Here is a 14,844-nt window from a genome sequence, read left to right on the forward strand (position 1 = left end):
TAGCATTGTCTCTATGTTCTAGCCGAGCTTAATTCCTGAGATTTTTATTTTTCAAAATAATGCTTTCTCAAAATTTATATATAAAAAATAAATAGTAGGTCTATAATATATGTTAGTTGGATTCATTATATCAAATATTATTTAAGAGAATAATTCTAACGTAAAATTAGTTTTACTCATTTTATATATAGATTTCCCAGTCCTTCATGCGTATTATTTTTTTATTGTGTATTTTTTTATTTTTATATTGAGAGTGGATATTGTTTTCAATATTTTTTTTTTATATTGAGAGTGGATATTGTTTTCAGGAAAATAAAGTAATATTAATAATTCATAGATAAAATTAGTCTTGATTGATGAAAATATCTTAGCCATTGAAAATATCTTAAGATAGGATTGAATAAAAGGAATATATATGTCGGTTATAAAGGATAAGTTTGTTTATTTTTATATTTTAAAAAATATAATAGTTTTTTATTTTAAATTAATTTTTTATATATTTTTATATCATTTTAATATACTGGTGTTTAAAAAATAAAATATAAAAAATATTATTTTGATATATTTTTAAATAAAAAATTAAAAAATAATAGCTATTATAATAATTTATCTAGTTAGTTTCACGTGAAAAGGACAAATTTGACCCCACCCCGTCTATCAATTATCCTAATCGAGTCTCTCATCTATTCAGATTTTTATCTATCAATCTTAGATTGTGAGTCGACTCCATTCATCTATTCAGATTTTTATTTCCAGATTGGACACGTCGTTCAAGGAAAGGAGATTATTACAACTCTACCCTGCCGACTTTACCCTTTTGAGCTCAAAGGGAGATCAGATGCTCGCGTGGAATTTCTAGGCATGTAATATCAAAAATCATATTTGCAGACAATTTTAGGTTGGCCTTTCCTTCGAGGACAATCAATTTGGAACGAGGAATATATATATATATATATTTTAGCAGGAATACTGCATGATCAACACCTGGGTTAATTTATATACTTGTGGGGGCACCTTGGTTTTTGTATGTATGTTGATGACGATACGTTATGAGAAACGTGACCGATTATTTTTTTTTATTAACGTGTGTATATAGACCCGTTTACATGTATTTTAATTAATTTTATATATTTTTTAATTAATTTTATAAATTTTAAAATTAATAATTATATAAATTTCAATGATGATCATATTAATAATTATAAAACTCGAATTTCATACTATAAAAAAACAAATTTTTTAACTTCAAGTTTTTACCACTACGTACTGGCCGATTACTTGAATTGAAGCTTCAATGGAGATCCGATGGGGGTACCATCCCTATTTAAAAACGAAAAACCTGGCTGTCGTTTAATTGATTAAGTCCTCTTTCATACTTTTCAAAAACCTATTGTTACATGTTAATGTTCGTTATTGAGATGGGATATCTTGGCCATGTTAATGTTGAGATTGAGATACTGTATGGGTAATATGTGTTTTTAAAAAAATTATTTTTTTTATTTTGTTATAAATTAATATTTTTTATGTGTTAAACTATCTTGATGTATTGATTATAAAAAATAATTTTTTAAAAATTAAAAAATATTATTTTGATGTATTTTAACATAAAAAGCATTTTAAAAAATAAGTACAGTCATACTTTTAAATAGAAAAAACAGCGCATAAATATATAAAAATCATAAAAAATATATATATAAAAAAAAAACTTGTTACATCAATATATACATGGCAATACTTTTTTACATGTATTTTGACTAGATTAATTTAAAAAATATGTATTAAAGCATGAAGAATATTTGGATGACATTATTAAACCAAAAAATATTTGGATAATATTATTAAACATAACCAAATAAATCAATCTCAAAACTTTTTAATTTAGCTACTTGACTAACTCGAATTTCTAATTAAATTATGCAGCAATTAACTTAAATTAAATTAATTAATTTTATGGATTTAAATGTAATTTTAATATCTAGTCAAAACATGAATTACCTTTTAAAAAAGCTTTAGATAATATATTTTAAAAAAAAATATTAAAATAAAAATATATTAGATAAATTTCAGCTCTTTTATGACTTGAGTCATATATTTTATTAAATTTAATAATTTTTTATATACTATTTTTATTTAATTATATAATAAAAAATTAATATATAATGTATCTCATGTTTTTTTTTAAAAAAAAAAACAAGTTTTTTCAGTAAATTTTACTTATCTGAGTCGATCCTTCAGTAAAAATCAACTGTCCATTTTTATTATAAGAGGGGCCTCAAGCCCAAACATAACCTACAAAACCTCAAATCTCCTACACTGTCAAGTTTCTAATAAGCAGCTCCTCAATAAACTTGAAGCCACGTGGGTCTTCCAGCGTTTTCTTCTCTGACAATATATTAGAGTATTTCATGTCTTGAGGTCTAGCACCTCGACAGGGTCACCCAGAGGCCCAATTAAATCAGCGAACGACATATCTCGCAAGTCCACCCTGGCTCGTAAGAGGGCTTTAAGAAATCACTCTGGGCCAGAGAAATGCCTTTAACGGGCTTAGCGTAAAACGAAACCTTTCTACAGCGAGTCCAAGATAAAAACATAAATAAAAAAATAAATCCATATTTTTCCATGCTAAATATCTGGTAAAAAATGATAATGGCAGATCATATTTGACTGCTCTAGATATATTTATTTAATATATTAATATTTTTATAAAAAATAAATTATGTAGTTTATTTTTTAATTAATTTAATATTAATGAAGAGAATCAAGAGGAAAAAATTAAAAATAATTAAAAAACCAAAAATAATATATATATATAGTTAGTTAGTTAGTTAGTTAGTAAACTCGTCAAACCTGTGAATCGGGTTATGTACCCGAATGAGTAGTTAGTTAATTAGTTAGTTAGTAAACTTGTCAAGCCTGTGAATCGGGTTATGTACCCGAATGAGATTTTATTTTATTAAATTATTTTTTTAATTATATAATAACAACAATAGATAATTACAAAATCAAACATCAATCTAGTATCAAAAAAAAAATATTAAACTATAATGAATTTTATAAAAGTTTAATAACGTGATTTTTCTTTTAAATTAATTTTTTTAATACATAAGAAAAAAATAGACTATAAAAAAAAGTCAAGCTCAATTTAAAAAAATACTCCATCAAACCCATAAAACGAGAAAGTCATGGAAGGTTTAAGGATCTATAATTTTAGTAGGGGAAGAATAATATAAATATATAACTAAATTAATTAAAGTTCAAAAATTATAAACTTATAATATAACCCATAAAATTCTATTTTTTTATAATTCATAATTATTTAACCAATCATCCCTAATTTAATTGTGTAATCAATTTTTAATTAATTTTATTACTAAAAATATTCTCCTTACTTATGTAATGATTATTGATAAAATTAATGCTAATTTTATAAGTAAAAAAGACGGAAAGATATACCATAACTATCTTGATCTCTACCAAATTTTTTTTCATTGATGCAATGGCCATTGGTAAAATTAATGCTAATTTCTCATGAAAAAAAAAACTACAAGATATGCAACAATCTTATTTCATCAATTTCTCATAAATGTTTTCCAAGTTACATTTAAAATTCAACTATAACTAAACAAGATAATTAAATCCATTCTAATACTCTACAACACATTCTAAATATACATAATTAATAAAAATTTACTTTAGTTTCAAAAGTTCTCATCCTTGGCCTCGTCTATTTTCATCATAGACATCCAATTTTTCTTCAAAAGTTATTTATAACATATTTCATCTTAAGAACATTATATTTTTATAATTTTATTTTTTTTTCAATTTAAAATTTAAGAATTATAATTCAAAATTTTAAAAATTTACATAAATTTTGTTGACATTTATTTAAACTTTGTATAATCAAGTTTATAACATCTTACCTTATAATAATATGAATTTTAAATGTTAATTCGTCAAAATTTTAACCTCCTTCTTTTTTTTCCTCTTAATGTCATAAATTTCCTTTCTACTCCCTTTCTCTCACTCAATTCTTTCCTTGATTATTGAGATAGATTTATTCAATATTTACTACCTTATTTATTTACTTTAAATCTTATTTCTTCTTACTAAAAAAGCTTTCAACTCCTTTTCTCTTCTAATTCTTTTTCAGAACTAGCAAAAAATTTAAAACGAAAGAAGAAGCTGAATTTCCTATTTTTTCCAATTTATTTATAGAAATACCATTAATGAGTTTATATGTTATTTTTTGTCCTTCAAAATCATGATTGTCCACCAATTTTGATGATTAACTTGATTTAAAATATGTTCTAATCTTTTTTGCCCTTAGTTATCTTTTAGTAATTCAAATTATTAAAATATTCACAAATCAATATAAAAAAGGTTGACACGTGCTATGCACGCATCCGTGTATCATCATCCCTCGCGTGAGGTGTATTCTTATAACTAAAATCTATCAACCGCCTTTTCATATGATGCATCAAGTGATGACACAATTATTGGAGTGGCGTATTTGGTCTGATTGGGGGGGGTTCAGTGATGATGGAAGGTTTTCCTGCTCCTTTTCTTTTTCTTTTTCTTTTTTTCATGTGCCTTAGTATTCTTGTCGAGCCTTAAAAAAATAATCATTTGTGTTCTCTAGTTTGTATTTGTTTTAAATTTGATTCTCATTATTTTGATTTTGATTTTTTTTTATTTTAATGCTTCTTGGAGTTTTTTTTTTGTTTCAGTTTTATTCCTTAATATTTTATTTTTTAATCCAATTTGGTCCTTATTATTTTTATTCTCCACATTATTTTTTTCTTATCCTTTAGGATTTAATTTCATTTCATTTTGTTTCAAATTAAGGTCTTTATTTTTTGTTATTGCTATTTGTTTTGTCCTTTTATTCATTTATTTTGTTTTTCAATTAATTCCTAATTATTTTCTTTTAATTTTTAATTTTTTGTAGATTCTAGTCTTTATTGTTTTTATTTTTTCATTTTTCTATGATTGAGAATTTTGCTTCAGCATTTTTTTTTGTGTTTGTCCTCTACAATCATACAATCATGATTCAATTCACCAGTTTTGATGATTAATTCTATTTAATATATGTTTTTTTTCTTTACCACTTAGTTTTTTGTAATATCAAGTTGACCTTGAGGGATTTCTAGTAATTCATCTCTTTTATGTGTTTTGGTATTTGTGTTAAGCCTTTAAAAGATCAAATGTATTGTATAGCTTGTATTTGTTTTAAAGTTGCTTTTTATTTTTTTGATTTCTTGCATTTTAATTTTAATGCTTCTTAAAGTTTTTTTTTTTATTTCAATTTCATTCATCTGTATTTATTTTATTTAATTTTTTTTATCTAATTTGATCATTATTCTTTTAGTTGCTATTTTTTTTTATCATTTGCATTATTTTTTTTGTCCTTTAAAATTTTATTTTATTTTCAATTTTGCTCCTCATTGCTTTATTTTTATTTTATTTTTTATGATTGAGAATTTTTCTTTGTTATTTGTTTGTGTTTTTCTTCTACAATCACGACCCGATCACCAGTTTTGATGATTAACCGGTCTTAAGTTCATTCTTTTTTATTTTGTTTAAAAAGTGATTTTTATTTTTATTGTTATTATTTGACATTGACTTATTGAATATTGAGATTTGTAACTTATTCTACTTTTCTTTTTGTAAGGTTACCCCTGGATCACATCCTAGGCCGCGAATTATTAAAGTTAAGTTGGGTTAACCTTAGTTTTTTTTTGTTTCATAATCTATTTTTTTTTTATAGGACTTTTATGACTTTTTTAAAGTAACACGAGTGTGTGTCATCTAATTTTTATTTTTATTTTTTATAGGACTTTTCTGACTTTTTTAAAGTAACACGAGTGTGTGTGTGTGTGTCTTTGTTAGATTTACTTCTTTTAGATGGATTTTTTTTATTAGATGAAACTATTTTATTTTATCATTAAATATTAAATTGATCTAGTATTACCTCAGTTTTTTTTTGTGATCTTTGTTATTTCTTACTATTTTAAAAAGAATTTTTTATGATTAAATTAATTTATTTTACCCTTCATCATTGAATTTTTTTTATATTTAGCTTTTCAATTAAGTCTAGGTTTGGAATTTAATGGTTTATGGCTTTGAAAAACTAGCCAAAATTTAGAAGATTTACTCAGTTTTACTTTGTTTTTATCCTTTTTTCTTAGCTTATTTTTTCTAGTTTCATACTTGAATATCTTCTTACCTTTTTTTTTGTGAGATTTTCCATTCATTTTGAAAAGAAAAAAAAGTGTTATCAAGAGTTTTTTTTTAGAGCATTGTCCAATATAGTTTTTTTATGAGAATTTTTTGTTTTTAAATTAAATATAAGCATCAAATATTTTTTGTGCTTTGTTTTAATTGCTTTTAAAACCAAGCCCGCGCTAGCCTTGCGGCCTTTGGATCACAGGTCAACCCTTTGGATTGGACATTTTAAACATCAAATGATATATTTTAATTTTATTTATTTTTTAATTTTTTTGTTCAAATTTAAACCTTACTCACTTGATTTTGATTTTTGGTTTTGATTCTTTTATAAATTTTTCACCTTAGACATTTTTTATTTTACCTTTCAATTCAATATTTAATGATATTTAAGATTTTGACCATCAATATTTTAATTTTTAATTTTTATTCTTAGTTATTTTATTAAATTTATTTTATTTTTAATTTCATCAATCAAATTATTTTTTTCAACTCAACTTCATCACCGGAATTTACTAGTATTTTGTTCGTTTATTAACAGATTTTCTTATTTTATCTTTCACCGTTTGCAAGCCTCTGTTTCAGTTCAAAAGCAGCAGACCAGCAGAGATTGAACTCAATAGCAAAACAGAACCCCAATTCATCCATCAGACCACACAAAGAGTCTGCTCTGAAGGTCAGATATCACCGCTAACCACTATCAACTACTATAAACAAGGCAACGGACCAAACTAGATAGCAAGAAAGGGAAAGAACTCCCAGGAAAGGGGCAGCGAGAACAGACAGGGATTTTGCACAAGCAATCTGCATCTCTTATTTGAGATGAGATGACACTTCAAGCCACGACTCTTCAAACAACACAATTTGATTACAAAAATGGTATCAATCAGCTGGTCAGAATTGATGACGCCTGCTGGGAAGAAAAAGAAAAGCACTAATGTTATACAATCACTTCTTTGGTGTGAACATCCTAATTGAACTATCATTAAGTCAGCTCGACGGTTAGAAGCTTGGAGGGGCAGATGATTGAAGGTTTAACTTTTGGGGAAGACCAGATGCATGCTTAAGAGACTTTTGTCTTTCCCCGCTAGATCGAGGATGCAACTTCTCTGAGCGGGGATGAGTTCCATCCAACTCTTGTTCCGGCTTCCTCTTTACCTTCTTTGGCAAAGCACCATCAACTCCCATCTTTGCACCATCCATGGAATTGCTTGAACTTCCTTTTGGCTTCTCTTGTTTTAGCTTGTCCAATTCAAGACCGTTTGCTGAAGGACTAGGAAACTGAGCAGCTGCTGCTATGGAATTGGGAGCCGGCTTGCGAGCTAAGGCCAAAACAGGACCAACCATATCAGTGGCCAACCTTTCTTGCACATGTGGCTGAGCAACTGTACCAGACTCAATTCTAACACCCTCCTCTTGTTTAGGAGTCAACATCTTTTTACTCTTTATTTTATCTTGATCCTAAAAATAACAAATAAAAGGGGGGCGGGGGATCACCATCAGCATCCCCAGAAAAAAAAGGCAGAAGATGCACGGGATTTCAGAGAAAGGGCCAACAGAATTGGAGGTACCAAAAGACGATGAAAAAAAACTCCTTCCAATAATAAGAAGCAAAGGTCCTTGAAATGATAAAACAGTGCGCATCACCAATTCCAATATCTAAAATCTACAAACCACAGTAGATGTAACGCTCCACTGATACAGAAACCTTCACTCCTGTTCTATCCCAACTATACTTAATGACAAAAAAAAAAAAAAACCCTGGTGTGAGTCTACATATAGCCAATTTTAGTCAATTTAGATTGCTTTTTGGAACCCTGAAATGCCAATCACTTCATTAATCACAGCTCACCATTGCATAATCTATTGACATGTGATTAGAATTGTGAATTAAGTCTTATCAATCAAGACATCGTTACAGCTCTATGAATAAAATAAAATAAAAAAAGCATCCAGGAAATGGTAACTTTCATGTTTCAAAATTTCAAATATGAGATGAGGGATCGAGTGGAGGGGTAGATATGAGGGACTTGCATACCTTATTTCTAATGTGCATAACCCTCCGTCTCTCTTTTGCCCTACATATTGCACGCTTGATCCCATGGTTGTCCATAAGACCACTTGGCCACAACTGAGCAAGCTGAATCACAGATGGGAATAGACTGTGAAAAGCATATCAGAGAAAAACAAAGTAGATTTTAATTAGCGTTCACATACAGAAATATCAGCACAAGACACACGTTGCCAGAAGGACAGAAGTTCAAGAACTAGGTGATATCAGAGCTTTAAGGAGCATATGACTTGAAGAAAATCAATACAGACTGGTCCAACCATTCAGTTTAAAAAGAAAAAAAGAACCATGAAAGCTAGTATCAACAACCTGTTAGCAAAACTTCAGAAAAGAGTGAGGAAGGAGTTGCTCCATTTCATTTAAAAATACATTTGACAGATGAAAGCATAAAGAAACATGTACAGGGAAAAGAAAGCACAACCTCCACGTATAACTTTCTGACTTGTTGACCTGAATCTTCATCCAATCCCTAGAATCATCAAAAGTCAGAGCAAAACATGAGATAGATAGAGAAAAAGATTTCCACAAAATCAAAACATGGCATTCTGAGCACGTATATACCTCAACAAAAAGGTCATAGAGATCACAAATTTTATCCTCCAACACAGCATCCATGCTAAATTTCTTTTTCAGCCCCCCTCTTTCATCAGATACCATTTCTTGAAAATCATCAGACGCTCCAGCTTGTTGAACTAATGCCTGAGAAATCACTGGATCAATTATACTGTATTTAAAAAGTAATAAGAGTATTTGCATGCAAAAGTCAACGAGCTTTCATACTTCCATCAATATGATGCTGTCAAGATAATAAAAACTAATAATCAAATATATCAAGATTTTCAGATGCCAAAGCACTACTATGGAATTGATATATGATAAGAGAACCACTAATCATCATTTAATATGGTCCAAACCCAAAAAATATAAAGAATGATGATTCATATATAAAACAACAAAGATGGGTGTGGAAATATGAAAAAAAAATAAAAACATAGATCCAAATGCCAAGAATAGAAAAAATGACCCTAAATCATATTTGAAAAGTATTTAGTGCACTTGTGTCATCAGAATAAAGGCTTTGTAAAGTAGCCTATTCCAAATGGAAGCTTTGTATATATGCAGGAGGAGGGAGGGGGGGGGGGGGGGGGGGGGGGGGGGGGGGGGGGGGGGGGGGGGGGGGGGGTCCTAAGAAAACTACTTATTCAACTCGGTCCAGTTTCATCTACCATTGACTTCTAGGTAATAATAATCTCCAGCAAAAAGAGCATTGTACCTAAATGCCCTACGTGACACTTCTGAATGCCAGTCTGAGTGTGTGAGAGATAGAGATAGGGATACAGAGATGTATCAACATACATTAGACTCCACAGAGGGGATGCGTGTCATAATCATCTCAGCAACCTCCTTCTTTATCTGTTGAAACCTGTCATCTTTCTCCTGCTTTGCTGACAAACCTGTGTTAATCATTATTTTCAAGTTCCTCTGCAGCAAAAAAAAACCAACTGCATCATGTTGTGCTCAACAAATTACTACCATGTTACCTGGAAACATTGTTTTAGGCCAAGGTGCATGTTGTGCTCAACAAATTACTGCCATGTTATCTGGCAACATTGTTTTAGGCCAAGGTGCATAAAGACAGCAACAATAACACAGACTTCATTCTCATTCACCCTAGCAATTACTGCCATGTTATCATTTAGTCTATCATAATGCTATCACAGTAACATAGAGAGCTTGATTGGCCATAGAAACTCTTCCAGTGGCCAATAGATTAGGTGATGTGACTCAAGAACCAAAACAATCAACTAGTTAAGCCTGTGTTTTGGTGGTCTTTCATATCAAGGCGTCTTGTTCTTGATTGTGTGATTTGATCATTCCATCTGTAAATAAACTTCCTTTCATCTAAAAAACAGAAAATTGTTCATTATATTCAATAGTATTAAAATGAAATGTTGTGGTGACTTAAAATTGATTTTCCAGATTCAGTTCTTCAGTACTTTCAAAACAAAAGGAGAGTGAGAGGATTTGAAGCACCTAATAGCCAACTTAATCCTATGTCCACAAGGAGCAGCAACCACAACCATCTCCCATCAACTAGTTGGAGATATCACAGATGAGAATTGTGGTTGCAATCAGGAGAGGGAGAGCAATGCAGCCGTAATTAAGAATCAAGTCTTCAGTTTCTACAAGAAGATACCTTCAGTGTTCTAAGCTGAATTAAGTGACCAAGAATACTCATGAGACGATTGAGTAACTCTTTTGACAATTTTCCCTGGCTTGCCTGTTGCAACCATTGGAAAGCAAACATTTTATTTTTCTTTCCAGCCTTCATGTACAACTATCAAAAACAATTAACAGAAAAGGAGATGAATAGGTTTAAAAATGTTAAGAATTCTAGTACCGCTAGTCTGGCAACTTTGGCAAGCTTCAGCTTTATTTCTGTAGGTAATCTTCTTTTAATTGCCTGGGCTGAGGCATCAGTCTCTTGATTTTCCACAGCAGGCGGTCTTGCTGTAATTTTTACACACAAAAAGGTTTCAATCTGAAAGGAATTTCCCCATATTGTAATAATTGGGAATGGATACGTGACAAGTATTTCAAGCTTACATTCTGCAACCATCTTCTCTAACTCCCTGATAGCCTTTTCTAGCATCGAACTTTTAGGCCTGACACTAGAACCATCCTTTCTGTGGACATGTGAAGTTCTCTGAATGGTGTTACATTCAAAATCAAGTCAATAACATTAAAACATTATCAAACCACCACACAAAATGCTGTAGTTTCTGTGATGAGCAAGAAATGCAGTACATGACAAAAGCCTTGAACTACAATCTCCCTGGAATAAGAAACCATGTCAGCATACTGTGAAACTGAATGGTTCTGAAATAATTTGCACATGCATGAAAGCAAGTGATAGAGACTATTTTCCAACACCATCTTCTACTCTAAGAAAAAAATAAAAAATAAAATTATTCTAAAAACTTCTGCCTCAAACTCATGCAACGCAGTTTATTGCACTAATGTCGATTCAAAGTTGCATCTGTCTGTAGATGTCTGATGCTGTGAAGTGGATTCAAAGATAGAACATCAGGATCCTCATTTCCAGATTTGCAGAGTTGTAATGTATGGAAATCCATATCCATCTTTAAAATAGTGCTAAATGCTAATGTCAATATCACTTTCTTTGGCAAAAATATCTCAATGCAAAAGAAATTATAAGAGAAAAATATGCAAACTCACTGCTGCTTGTGTGTAAATCTTGCTGTCAGAAATATTAAGATTGAGATCAGGAAGTTCACGGACCCCATTCTTTTCTTTTAATCTAACTGATGGTTCAAGATCATCACCATGGTTTACAGTTTTTGCTGATTGTGACTTGGGTTGCACATAAGCACTTTTTTCTTGATATTTCTGATTTGAAGATTCAGAGAATCCACTTGCATTTTTAGGTTTGCTAGTGAGGTTTTTTGGTGGGAGGCACCCGGTCTTTGGCTTTTCAATATCCTTTGTTTCTTCCAGAGATGCATAAGCATCGCCATTCAAAACTTTCACTGATAAAGATGGATCCAACTTCATTTTTGTTTCAGCAGGTTTCTTTTTGGAAGAAATTCCAGGTGAATTTGATTGATTCTGGAACTTCACATTCTCATACTGCTCACTTATCATAGTCAAATTCTGAGAAATGTTCAAAGAGTTCTTTCCAGGAGGCAGTGCCATCTTCTCCGCAGCTGATTTTCCCAGCTTCACAAGTTTATTTGACATATGACCATCATCAGAATCATTAGGTGCCTTCAATAAATCTTTTCTTCTCCTTTTCTTTGGTTTCTCGTTAGGCACAACAGGAGGTTCATTTCTTGCAAAAAGGAAATAATAGAACTGAGAAAGGAGAAAAGCAAGGGGTTCTTGATACATAAATAAGGAAAATACATAAACATGAGTTCTCCCTTGATATAAATTACAAAGAAAGCATTTTACACCAAATCCACAAGATGAAGTTTCAAAGGAGTCAGCATTGCCAAGGTATTGCTTAGCTTAAGTTCCATATGATAACACATGGTTAATGATCATTTTGAAGATGACAGCTGTCAGTGACAGGATTAACTGTATAATTCTTATTCTATCATCAAAGTCGCTCAACAAGCAAACATCTTGAAAGGCTGAAAATCTTTTGAATGTGGAAGTTGTATGCACCAGCAATGCTTATTTAAACTGTACAATTCCACTGTAATCACTACAATACACCTAATTTGGATATGGAGCATCTTGAATGAAGCACAATCTAAAGTCAGTTTGACAGTAGACCAGACTTTGTGCTAAGAACATCTAAAACATTCCTGACATATTGAAGCTGAAGGATCTTCATATTCTCTTCATGGAGTCAGCAATCTTGCATGTAAGATGGTGTGAGAATTCTTCATCACACAAGTTACAAGCATAAAAAGGATTTTTCCAGATCAAACTCCAATTCAATTATGCTCCAGACCAATCCACCTCTATATCCTTCAATGCTATTTAATACCTACTAACCAGTTAGGTCAACACCGAGTAATTGAAAGAAGAGAAAGGGAGCTCCTTCTAAAAAATGCAACTATACTGTCTATATTCTACAAGTGTTGCAAGGAGTCTACGGTCCCAATGTTCAACTTAATGCTATCTCCTGCAATAATTCAGTTGAAAAGGATCCAGTTGCAATAAGATTTTTCTCAACCCTTAAAGAACAGTTTGGTGGTATTGTGGGAAAGCAAATACTAGCCAACAGATAATAAGCAGAGAGAGCTGCTGTTCAATAAAGCAATTCGTGGTCATTGTAGTGCAAGCTATGAAAAGGTTATGAGGTAACTCACATGCGTTCCAGCTCCCCCCTGTTAACAAAGAAGCCATCATGTTTGATTGCTGAATTATCAACTTCAAAGTATTCATCCTGCAGAAGGAATATTTTAACGAACGATGTAAACCTCTTCATACTTAAAAAAGCCCTTTGCACAATGATAGTACTAGAAGTCACAGCCTCGCAGAAATCGAAAAAGGGTTGGTGAACGTCAACTACAGTTAAAGATACCAACCAGCTCAGCATCATCAATAAAAGAATCTTCTGTATCATACTGATCATCATCTGGAGCATCCATTAGATCCTCCTCGTCGCTACTATCCTTACCCTGTAAAGGATTCAAGTCATGTTAAAAAATGAAATGCCAATTACATCTGCCTATATTCTCGTGCACATCATTGAGGACTTTGCACCTTGAACTACAAGCAAAAAGGCAATAACATGCATGGACCAAAGTATAGCATACTGTGTAAAGACGCTCAATCTTCTCGATTACAGCACTGAAACGATTCGGAGGGGGGTCATCCTTCACTTCATTCTCAATCACTTGTGGCTAGACAAAAATTAGCAACATCAGTAAATAACTAATTCCAGCTACCAGTCACCGGTTAATTATAATTTATCCAAATACATTACAAATTTAAATAGTAATTAAGACGAATAAACACACATATGCAGTGACATGTGCATGTATAATTTCATGCGATTACGTAGTGGAGATAGGAGGGGGCTTACTGGGGCAATTCGAGACTCGAGGTTAGGGTGGGCGTTAACGGGAGGAGGGTCTGGTGCGGCGGGTGCGGATCTACTGTTGACCTTATTGGCGTCTTTCATAAGCTTTTTCCAAGACACAAATGTCGTCTCTCCGGGTCGGAGCTCCACGGTGAATATTTGCCTGTCTCCTAATTTTACATACGACGGCGTTACCCTTGACGAGGACGATTCTCCCCCGCCTTCACCACCGCCACGACTGCTCCCTTCATCCATCGAGACAGTGCAAGGTCTGGTCAGAATTCTAGGGTATGGGATTTGAGTGAGGATTGGATAATTCAAGACTCGAGAGACATGGAAGAGGAAGAGGATTGAGGAAAGAAACCCTAGGAGTGAATTTTTGTTTTTTTGAGAGAGAGGGGGGGGGAGGAATAGTTGGGCGGGATGATGCGAAAACGGTTCTGGGGGGTTTAACTGAAGAGTGAAATATTTTCTGTTTCGGCAATTTTCTTGCGTTTTTCTTTCCCGAGCAAATTCGAGGGAGGGAAAGGGCGGTTCATAACCCGTTTTGATAAGTTTTGCCCGACCGGGTTATGGTATGGGGTCGGATATTGGGCTTCAACTGATGAAAGTCCAGTGCTATTGGTCTTGAAAGCGGGCCTCTGATAAACTAAAGTACGGGGCAGTTTGGAATTCCGTTTCACAAATAGTGTTTCTGGATATTTAATTTTTTTTATTTAAAATTAACTTTTTGTATTATTTAAAATTATTTTTATACACTGGTATTAAAAATAATTTTAAAAAATAAAAATGTATATATTATATTAATATATTTAAAATAAAAAATATTTTAAAAAATAGTAGCTACAACACTTGCAAATATCCTTTTTATATCAAAACAAAACCAGAAATTTATGTTTATGTAAATTGTTCAATTTTACTGTTGGGTTTTGAATTAAGTTGTGTGATTTTGTCTAATTTCACCTTAAGATTGCACTTGGTACGAAGT

The 14,844-nt window shown here is 31.5% G+C and overlaps 1 protein-coding gene across 6 annotated transcripts; it reads right to left on the reverse strand.

Annotated features, from left to right (window-relative positions):
- Positions 1–7,014: 7,014 nt before the first annotated feature.
- LOC105127753 (wound-responsive family protein) lies at positions 7,015–14,322 on the reverse strand. Of its 6 annotated transcripts, none has more exons than XM_011029156.1 (13): positions 13,860–14,322; positions 13,591–13,677; positions 13,360–13,452; positions 13,141–13,217; positions 11,537–12,149; positions 10,904–11,003; positions 10,698–10,807; positions 10,494–10,577; positions 9,653–9,778; positions 8,858–8,995; positions 8,718–8,765; positions 8,264–8,387; positions 7,301–7,686 (listed from the first exon to the last, which is right to left on the reverse strand). In XM_011029156.1, the coding sequence occupies exons 1-12, from the start codon at positions 14,109–14,111 to the stop codon at positions 8,304–8,306; spliced, it is 1,812 nt and encodes a 603-aa protein (XP_011027458.1). In that variant the 5' UTR covers positions 14,112–14,322; the 3' UTR covers positions 7,301–7,686; positions 8,264–8,303. The 6 variants fall into 6 exon arrangements, with proteins under 6 accessions (XP_011027455.1, XP_011027458.1, XP_011027457.1 ...); XM_011029155.1 differs by having other exon boundaries at positions 7,423–7,547; positions 8,264–8,365; positions 13,860–14,321; XM_011029158.1 differs by having other exon boundaries at positions 7,461–7,547.
- Positions 14,323–14,844: the final 522 nt, after the last annotated feature.

Source organism: Populus euphratica, unplaced genomic scaffold (assembly GCF_000495115.2).
Source record: "Populus euphratica unplaced genomic scaffold, PopEup_1.0 scaffold93.1, whole genome shotgun sequence".
Classification (NCBI taxonomy): domain Eukaryota; kingdom Viridiplantae; phylum Streptophyta; class Magnoliopsida; order Malpighiales; family Salicaceae; genus Populus; species Populus euphratica.